At 41.5% G+C, this 10,660-nt stretch overlaps 1 protein-coding gene across 1 annotated transcript; it reads right to left on the bottom strand.

The window, feature by feature from the left end:
- Positions 1 to 2,183: 2,183 nt before the first annotated feature.
- lbx1b (ladybird homeobox 1b) lies at positions 2,184 to 4,179 on the bottom strand. The gene is made up of 2 exons (XM_031864529.1): positions 3,535 to 4,179; positions 2,184 to 3,011 (listed from the first exon to the last, which is right to left on the bottom strand). Exons 1-2 carry the CDS (start codon positions 3,860 to 3,862, stop codon positions 2,527 to 2,529), a joined length of 813 nt encoding a protein of 270 aa, XP_031720389.1. The 5' UTR covers positions 3,863 to 4,179; the 3' UTR covers positions 2,184 to 2,526.
- Between the last annotated feature and the right edge of the window lie 6,481 nt (positions 4,180 to 10,660).

Here is a 10,660-nt window from a genome sequence, read left to right on the forward strand (position 1 = left end):
AACTCCAACTTCTCTTTTGAAAACAGATTTTACATTATTACAACTGTGTTTTACTATATTGTCAATATTTATCTATTTATACACCATCCTTCATTATTGGAGTCCACATGGAGGTTTAGTTGTTGACAAATACATTAATAAACGCTTATATCTGCTTGCAATTACATTATTATGTGTTATAAACAATTAAAAAAAATATTACTTAAAAATGCTAAATAGAGGGATTAAAGTAAAGTGTTACTGAATTATACATTTTTACAGGACTAATTTGTCTACAGAGAATTTAACCCATATTAAGTGCTTGCAAGTCTATAAACTTATTCAGGTTGTCCTGAAATAAAAGTTTAAAAAAATAAAATGAAGAAAAAGGCAACACTATAAAACAAGTCACAAGAAGACAGCCCTACTTGTCATTTCTGTGAACAAAGTGAGTTAAACGGGAGGTAGCCTTTTGAGTTCCTCTGTGGCCAGTCTCTCTTTCTCACATCATGTTTTCAGCTTCATTAAACTCCTTAAAGACAGAAGAAATAAAGAAGCAGAAGGAAAAAAAAAGAGATGAGAAGAAAACAAACAAAGGACTGCCTAACCAGACTTTGGCATAAATGTCACAGTCTAAACTCTTTATGGCTCCCTACTTAACATTAAAAACACTTCCAACAAAATCCATTTCTTGTTTAGAAAACGTTCTTGGACAGAAGTCAAACATATTATTCCAGAGCTAAAAAGCGGAGAAAGACAAGCGGCTCACAAAAAGGGGCAGTTTCATTGTAATTCATTGACTTGTTCAAAACGCCAGGCAAAGAAAAGGGCTAGACATTAATAGCTGCAGATGCCCTCATGAAGGGGGACTCTATGTAGGCATTATGGCCTTTGTTCGCACCCAGTTAAACTGTTTAAAAGGAGGGTTAACTCAATCCATCAAATTGTCTGAAATTGTGAGGAAATTTCAAAAACCATATGGCCTCCAAACGTTTGCGTCCTTTTTGTGCGGTGGGACACACTTGTCTCAGTATTGCTGCCTGCGGGGGACCGGCCCTGCTCCTTTGTGGCTCGTCCCATCAGGGAACGCTGCTCATTTGTCCCCACTTTTCATGCTTTACGCTCAAAATTACGACCCAGTCCCGCAGAACAAAAAAGGTCTATAAAAGCCTGGAGAAACTGGCCCAAAACGTTGTGTTTTTGTGGCATCCTCGTCTTTTCCCCCCCCGGCACCAGATTTGTGTTTCTCACATAAATTTTTGCAACGAATGGAGAAACACGTCTAAGGGTCAAGAAGCCATGATACGCATTTAGGATGTGAAAGGAGATGTGAGATTCCAGGCCACAAAATGTTTAGAGCATCCAAGTAGAAAAGAACACAAAGAGACAAAATAGTTCAGTATAATAACTCTAAATAGGCCGCTTTGATGGGCTTACACGCCCAGATTTGGCAGCGAGAGCGTGTTTCTTCAATGTCTTTTTTTTTGTCCTCGCCATAGAAAAAAAATCCAGACTATTATATTCATAATAAAAACAACCTAATTATTAATTCAAGAATTACAACATAAAAGATATATTCAGAAAAGCCATTTTATTCCCATAGTATAGCCTATATACATTACAGTCTGTGCATTGGTTTTTCAAATAATGTCCTGATTTTAGAAAGGCACTTACAGGTGTACAAAACATAACAAATTTATAACTGTAAATCTATTGTATACAAACAATAAATCTAAAAAGTAGCCTATAGCTTGTCAAAATCACCGCAATATTATTTTTTGTTTCTCGCCGTCGCGTGAGCATTCCCATAAAACGTATGAATGTCCAAGTTTGCCTTTCCGATTATCATCATCATCATTATCATCATGCACTGCAGTATCGGGACGCCAAATAAGAAGTGAAGTCAACGGGTCCAGTGAGATGAAGAGGAGCAGGAGGAGAAGAAGAGCCGGCAGTGAAAAGGTGACTCAATTGCGATGTGGCTCACAGAAAACACAAAAACAATTAAATAAAAAATAAAAAAAATAAAGTAAAAATAAATAGATAATGACCACAAATCAAATCATGCATTTACATGCAAAGAATATGACAAACTAGAGCACTTCCATTGTGGTGTGTGAGGGTATAGGCCTTATAGCAAAAGCGATAGAACAGGTGTGTGTGTGTGTGTGTGTATGTGTGTGTGTGTGTGTGTGTGTGTGTACGCGCGCGTGTGTGCGTGCAAGTGTATGTGCGTGCGTGTGTGTGTGCGTTGGCCTATAGTGTAAAAAAATAATAAGTTACTCATGTCATTATAGACCATATTGCTTTGATTGCAAGAAGTAACAGTTTTCTAATGAATACATTGTAAAACACCACTGCATATTTCTTGTTCTGGGTTCATGCTTCACTATGAATAGGTCTATCTGTGTCGATATAAAAGTCATTACATTTTGGTACATGTTCTGAGATATGGTATACAATATAAGCAGTAAGTTACAAGTCCTCGGTAGGATTTTTTCTATCGTCTTTTTGTGTTTCTCGACCTTCGAGCCCCACGCTGCGCCATCAGTCATCCACATCAATCTCCACGTCCTCGTCCTCTGAGCACTCTTTACTAGTTGTGTGGTCTGAGAATGGGGACAGCGGCGAGTTCCGCAGTTTCTGAACGAGCTCGCGCTGCTTGCCGCCCCGCGCGGGGGAATGGGCTCGCGGGTGGCCCAGCGTACCGTTGGCGCATTTCTCCAGGTCTGCCAGCTTGGCGAGCTTCTCCAAGGGGACCTGGCCGACGGCCTTGGCCGACTCCACGTCGGCCTTCATCTCCTCCAGGTCCCGTTTTAGCTTGGCCCTCCGGTTCTGAAACCACGTGATGACCTGCGCGTTCGTCAGGCCTAGCTGCTGCGCGATCTGGTCCCGGTCGGCCGGCGACAGGTACTTCTGGTACAGGAAGCGCTTCTCTAGCTCGTAGATTTGGTGATTGGTGAACGCAGTCCGAGACTTCCGACGCTTCTTCGGAGTGCTTCTCTGACCGAACAGAGTCATGCCGTCCCGGCCTGTGAGGGAGAGACAGAGGCCGAGTGAAAATCATTGAATCCTTCAGCTGCAGGGCTTCCTCTGCACCGCTGCAGTGTGCGCGTAAAAGTGACCTTAACGCAAAAATAGCAATGAATGTCATCTTATATATGAAACAGCAAAGCCTTTAGCTCTTGTGGGAACGGGTTATTGCAATAATATCACACAGACACCACTGGGAAATGTTTAGCACCAGACACACGAGACCCTTATTATTAAAGAAAAGCGGTGGCGATTTATATCGTCCAGCCATGCCCATAAAATGAACACGCCTTTGTTCGATCAGACATTTTATAGGAAAAATATGCATTGGTGAAAATATTTGCTCTGGCTATTAAACAAGCACATTTAACGAATGAATTGCACGACAGGGTTCGAAATACAAGGTGTTACCAAATGGTTATTTTGTATCGTGCAGGCCATTGAAGAATGAAAAAACAGAGAAACGCCCACAATTAAAACGGTGAATTTGAACTGTGTTTTTTTTTTTGGATGGAGATTTACCTTCCGCAGCCTGTAAAACGCTAACTTCCAGCCCCTTGAAGGTCTTGCTGGCCAGCTCCTCTAACGCGCAGAGCGGGGAGGTTTGGTTGAGGAGAGCCCGGCTGGACAGGGGGATGCTGGACGGACGGTGCTTCTCAGAGGACGAAATTAGATGAGCTGTTCCGCAAATTGTATAACTTCGTTTCACAGACGGTTTGTTCAGGATATCCTCGATGCTGAAGGGGGTCAGCGGCTTGTTGGAGTTGGCAGGAGGCGGCAAGTGGTCCAGCGGACTTCGCCTCCTGTTCTCCACTGCATCACATTTGGCCACTTCTTTGGATGTCATCATTGGTTGTGCGCAGAGTTTGTAAAGGACTTCGTTGAAATATTTGTCGGTTAAAAACGAACGATACTATTGAGGAAAAAAGTCACATAACAGTTTGGGAGGTAAAAAAAAACCCCAAAACACTGAGGAGAGAATGAAGAAAATAAAATCTTATTCCAAAACGGGATGTCTTTAGAGTGTCGATCCTCGGGAGCAGCAAGTCCGCAGGAGTGAGATGCCTCCCTGAAAATGGCGAGGTCCAAAGAGTTGACGATTACTAACAAGTTATCATTGATTGGTAGGTAATCAATTATCTCCAGTGGCACTTTCGCCCTCTTCCCTTTCACTCTTTGACTATGTTGCAGTCCAGTGCGGGGCTTTTTGCGACTGGGGGTGTCCCATTAATTAGGACGCATGGCTGGAAGGAGGAGGAGCCCGGCGGAATTATTATAATGCTTTGTGCTCTTATCATCTTTGGTCTAATTTAGTCGTGTGGTGAGATACCAGAATAGGTTTATGGGGTAAATGAGAGGAAGCAGAGGGAGAGGGAGAGCGAGAAAGATAGGGGGAGAGATGACAATCTGCAGCGTTTTTAAACGATTTTATGCGTAAAACTTTGTTTTTAGTTCAGCAGGAGTTTCTCGGCTTTTATTTTGTATCATCCTGATGCTGCCAAAAGACAAGTCGACTCCGGCGTTATCTTAGCTGTCGCAGATAGTCAGAAGGATTTTTTTCCTCGACCCAAAGCGTGGATGATCCTTTGTTTTGTAAAGGTAATGTAGAGCTGGGCCATATATCAGCTCTGATGATACCTCCTCTGGGGCAGGAGAGAAGGAGCAGCATGCATCCCTCTCAGCAACGCCAAATCCAGGCCGTAACTCAGGCGAAAGGGCTCGTTTTATATCATCCGAGAAATATTTCATCTCCTCTCAAATTTCCCCGCGTCTTCCAGGTTTGACATGATGAGTTTATTTCAGTGCTGCTCTGAAGAATGGGCGACATACTATTTGCATAAGAAAACAAATTTACGCAGCAGGACAAAATATATGTTTTGTTTTCTCCCATCAAAGCTAAAAGCATTTAAATGCCGATCAGAAGAAAGAAAATGGTCGTTTTTCATCTCATGACATTCCAGTTTTAATTTCAACTTTATACGAACACAATTGCCGAAACATTTACTGCAGAAAAATAAATGAAGGCAAGTCTGTACTCCGAGCAATTTATTATTATTATTATTATCGTTATTGTTATTATTAATTCCACATTGTTGTCGTTTATGCTGTCATTGTAAGATATCATACTTATTTACCTGAAACATGTCTGTGGGATGTCAACATTGCAATGTGTAGCTTCACGTAAAAATAAAATACCAACAGAGTGATTGTGATAATGATGATACAGGATGAATGCATGGTCGCATTTTAATATTTATTAGGTTATTCATATGTTTATATTATGTATTATTTTATTAAAACATTATGGCTATATTGAATCAGACAAGTCTTGTTCAATGGTGTCACTCAGCTTGCTACTAAAGCCATGTAGCCGTGACATTATACACACACTTCCGTTTCTTAACCGTTTTATTTTCCTCTGCCATAAACTTTCCCCTCATATTTCACATTTCTGTTTAAACAGCAGACATTATTTTGACCAAATTGTCATTTTAGAAGGAGATCTTTGGCTGTCAGTTTGCAAAGGGCTTCTGAAGTTATGTGTCCAGTTGCACTTTATCAGGTTATGAAGGCAGTTTATATTTGCTGCTGGTGCGATCTGCTTTCAGAGGAAACTGTTCTTCTAAATGTTGTTTTGAAATACAATCAGCTTTTCAACGCCTTTCTCTAACATTTCTCAGGAGTTTCTTAAAGATTCCCAATTATTCTCACAAAACCATTGAAAAAAACAACAGTTTAAATATAAATAGAAAAATATTACCAATTTATTAAGGACCCAGATTAAAACTTACATGGATCTGTTTGAATTCGAGTTTAATTAATGCATAAAGTAGCAGTTAATAGGGCAAACAACATTTTACTGTAAGAAAAAGACCTCTATTGTAGAGGTGTGTTTAACACACATAAGCATTAAAATACAACAACAAATGAAGGCTTATTGACATCATAATATCATATTAGACTTTGCCATTCATTTTAATTATTCAAACTATAAATGCATTGAAAGGCACACGGGTTGATCCACTGTGGGAGCATACAATGTCAAATTAAAAGATATTTCACGTAAATTGTCTGCGTTTGCAGCCAGCTGAGCTGTGCTGGATCCTGGTGCTCGGTGGCTGTTTATTAAAGACAGATATTTGTTGTGCTGGGTCATCATCTCGGTGTCTGGCTTGCCAAGGTCAACGACACGGCCTGCCTCTCAGCTCTCCTTTAGAGACTGAACTTAATCTCTTAAGCTACTAGACTGTGCAGGAGAGAGTAAAACCACATCACTGACTGTCTAGAAAACGACTCTATCTCATACACTATTCACTGGTGTACTAACGCCTACTGGTGTGTTGTTTCTTTGCGTTAGGAGGTGTGGTGGACGTCTTTGATGGATGCATTTGTAATAAACCCCTCAAAAAGCTCTAGTTATCATAATCCAGTAGTGTTAGTGTAGAATATTTTCACAACACTTCTGTAATCTGCCACTTAAATGTATTTACAGAACACAAGCCCCCTTTTTATTCCCAAGCAGGTGTTGATTTAGGCCTTCCACACTGCGGTCTGTTAGCTTAAAATGCCACCCTGCGATATGTGACCTCATGCAGGAGGAGACACAGCATTCACTGCAGGCTTAGACTGCGATTAGACAGCTGCAGGGGTAACTATCCACATTGTAGCCATTTTATGAGACCCCAAAGTTGGGTGTCATGTCTTCCATCTCCCAAAGGCCTGTCTGTTATCTCACATGACACCAGATATAGAAACAGAGAGAGAGAGAGAGAGAGAGAGAGAGAGAGAGGGAGAGGGGGAAAGAGATTCGAATGTGTCTCTCAGTTTAAAACATGTACTGTATAAATCACACGTCATTACCAGAGGTCAGTGGATGAGGTACACAATTGGATGGTTTCATCGCGAGGGCCAGTCTGGTTGGAGGAGACAGGATTTATCTAGCAGTGGGATCTCTGGAGAGGCGGCCATATTTTATGTGACTAGAGATGTAATAACAGGCCTCTGACAAATCCCTGACGGCCCGGCTTCTCCTGCCTCGCAGTGCCAGTACTGCAGGAACATCAGATCGTAAGCGGCATCATTATCACCGTGATACACCTGGACTGCACTGTGCCGCTCAGCAAAGTGTTTTCTCCAGGGTTGGGAGCTCTTTGCTGTGACTTTCACGAGGGTCTCTTTACCTCTGGTGGTATCTAGCCATGCAATCGGGGTTTTATGTGCCCAAATATTCGCCCCAAACTTGAGATTCAGAACCACCAAGACCATAATTACACGGTTTGGAATACACAACATATACGGTGATGACAAAATAATGTCTCCCAGCAAGAACTAACTGCAACGCAAAGACTTTACAGAGAGACTAGCTGTATGTGACTTTTGAAAGAACACGTTTTTCGTCTTAGAAATTAAAAGTTGAACTCATAAGCAATAAAATACAACCTTGCTCAGCTGAATACACTCAGGGGCTTTGCTGCTACAACCTCATTTGGTCTGGTACCAGCAGCTCGTGGCTAATGTTAGCTGGATAGGTTTATAGTGATATCATTTAGTCAGTGTGCAGATTTCATAACTCTGCTCTTCGTGTGCTACAACATTTTTAAATGTATTATCACAACATTGTTATAATGGCCACTGCTTAGCTTGCTTTATTAGAGGTAAGCTCTTTGCTTCACGTAGCATAAACATAGATGCACAGTTTAAATAGTACTTTGGCAAATACTGTATACCGCCCTTTTATTCTAGAGCAATTTGACAAAAACATATTCACAGTATAAATTTAATTACAGTGAGATCGGGATGTGGGACCGTTGTTGGAGGTTGCTGTTATAATATTGTATATAATATTTTAAGCACCAACAACAAAACGTCTTTAACTTCCATCGTATTGAAGAAGCAGAAGTCTCTGAGACTTTTTACTTAAGTAAAGTAAAAAAGTCTTGCATTAGAAATATTGTCAACTAAAAGAGTGTACGTTTATTTATCAAATTGACTCAAAGTATAAAATGCTCAGTACTGCATTCAAACAGAAGAAGCGTTTTAATGATGAGGTAGAGCTAGTTTAAACTGCTTTTTGGGTTATTTCTTCGATAAAAATGCTTCATATTTTGTTGTGCTTAAAGAATCTTAATCTGCAAAGTATCTACAGTCGTCAAATAAATATAGGGGAGTAATAAGTACAATATGTCCCTGTGACATATAGAGGAGTAGATTCAAAGCAGAAGGAAATGGAAAAACTCAAGTTCAGTGTCTTACAATTATACTTAATATTGCTTAAATGCATTTTTCTCTTCTTTTGGGTGAACTAAGCCTTTAAAAATGAAAGATCACCTCCACTCTGCCTCTCACCATCTAAAAGATATTGCTGTATTTTGATTGGACAGCTTGACTCACTGCACAATGCTTCCAACAACCTGCAAACATTCAAATTGAGTCAAACACAACAGTCAATAAATGAACATGTCACGACATGATCCCCATGCAGGGAAAACAGGTGCACAGCCTCCCAAGAAGTACAAGAAGAGCAGAAGTTACCCCATGGGGGGTGTGTAATGCAAAGTTACTCTCTCCTTAGAGGAACCTTTTCATGGGTCTCTGGCTGAAGTACACATTCTTCTCACTGGTGAAACTATAAAGAACCATTCACTCAATAAACAGTTTGACACCAGTGTAATGCTGAGAGGGTGCCAACATTGTTTTTCTCGTTGTGATGACAGTAAAACCTGCAGCTGGACGCCATGAGATTTGTTCCCTGTGTCTTATACCTGGTGGAGCGGTTGCTCGTCTCACACTCTTCTGCCAGCCAGCAACAGACTGGCTGCACGCCCCTGATCATACCGGTGTGGTTTGGGGCCTGTACACTTGTTGTTGGCGCAGCCTGAACATAAGCAATTCCTAATTTACAGAAAGCACACTTTGAAACGACACATATGTGGCCGTCGGATGTAATTTTGACCATTAACCAAACCAGCGTCACCTCGTTTTCTCTCATCCTCTCCCAATCTGTTCAGGGGTCCCTTCCACATGCTCCCAGTGAACAGAGCTCTCTCTGCTTCCCTATATTCACAGGCTGCTGATGAATCCCTCCTCTGCATTATGAATGTCACAGCGCAGCACTAGATAGTGCTTCATTTGAATGTTCTTCCTTTCTCATCTACACTTCACAATAAAACACAGTAAGCATGTGATGCTGAAGGATGGTGTTATTCAGGGTGGCCAGCGTGGAAAAAATTATTCACCGCCTTCGGTAATAAAAACTGCCAGAGGAGAACTGGGGAGAATTATGACGGCAATCCTTAAGTTTTTCATTTGTGGAGGCTGTTTTTATATTTTTTATATTTATTTGATGCAAAGACGGTGAAGAGACCTCGAGGTGAAAAACAACAGAAAATCCAATTTGTCACATTCAGATGTGTAAACACCAGCTGCATTACTCGTCTGTCAAATTATGGATCAAACTGGATTTTATTACTGATTACTTACTGTTTATTTTCAACGTTTCTAACCTGAGACTCATCTGATCTCTGATCAGCTCAAAGCTTTAATCATTTATCAACTGTGCGCAGGTATGTCGAGAGTCTGCTTCTTTTTTTTTTTTTTTTTTTTTACCAAATTGCAGCTTGTATAATTCAAACATGTACTTAAAATAAGATCAGACCACCAGGCCACTCTAATTACATGAAGTGGGTTTGGGTTGTGCTAATTCAATGCCCATAGGGGCTTTTCCAATATGGCCGCATGGGAACAAATGCTGACAGGTCAGCTGTTCTCTCTGTGAGGAGAGGAATGTCTCCCTTTCTCCTCCTCACTCCCTTTTCTTCATTCTCTCCATCCTTTGTCAATTATTTTCCTCCCTTTTCTTTTCCTTCTCTCACTCTTCTTTCTGTCAGGTCTCCCCTCCCAACACACACACACACACCCATACACACAAACATTGTCTTTGAGAGATGGCCTCTGTCTTTCAATTAGCCTGCAATGGCCCTCTTACAAGGCTGGCGTCTGGCGAGTTAGGCCCGCAGCAGATGCTGCTGTGGATTGGCCGTTCATCTGCAGCCTGCAGACTGTATTGAATAGTCATTAGGGTGGAGCTGACTATTCATGACAGAAGAAGTGGCTTTGTGTGGGAGGATCAGGTTATCTTTATTCTCTTGTTCTCTGTGGGGTTTTTACAGTGTTCAAAGCAGGAGGCTCTGATTAGGAGGATAAGCAGATAATGCATGGGGACACTGCTTTGACAGTTGTCTCAAGTGGCTTAATTGTTATGTTGTTATGGTTTGTTAAGTAATGTTGATCAGAGATAAGCAGGGAAAGAGAAATAAGGAGACAGTCAGCGACAGAGAGCCCCCCAGTGGGCAGGAGAGCCACGAGCCAGCCTGCTGCATTTGTGTATGATTTGTCGACTCCCAGTGGGTCCGTTCATGAAGCACCTGGCAACCCTGCACAGAGGAATATGGTGGCTGCCATGACCATACCCCAACACACACACAACCATATGCCCCATTGTCATTCCAATGAGCTCGGACAACATTCACTTTCCCCTCCTTTCAGCGAACGCTATCAATACAAACCCCATGTGGAGGGGCCCGGGTCAAGAGGAAGACTCACTACAAAGTGGCCGCTGACACACAGAGAGGCACAAGCACACACACAT

Source organism: Anarrhichthys ocellatus, unplaced genomic scaffold, assembly GCF_004355925.1.
Source record: "Anarrhichthys ocellatus isolate YVR2014 unplaced genomic scaffold, GSC_Weel_1.0 scaffold31, whole genome shotgun sequence".
Taxonomy (NCBI): domain Eukaryota; kingdom Metazoa; phylum Chordata; class Actinopteri; order Perciformes; family Anarhichadidae; genus Anarrhichthys; species Anarrhichthys ocellatus.

Excerpts from the sequence above, each read along its gene's own strand:
- lbx1b (XM_031864529.1), bottom strand. The coding sequence starts at position 3,862 with ATGATGACATCCAAAGAAGTGGCCAAATGTGATGCAGTGGAGAACAGG. Across the intron at positions 3,012-3,534 it reads CGTTTTACAGGCTGCGGAAG|GCCGGGACGGCATGACTCTG; the intron begins GTAAATCTCCAT and ends TCTCCCTCACAG.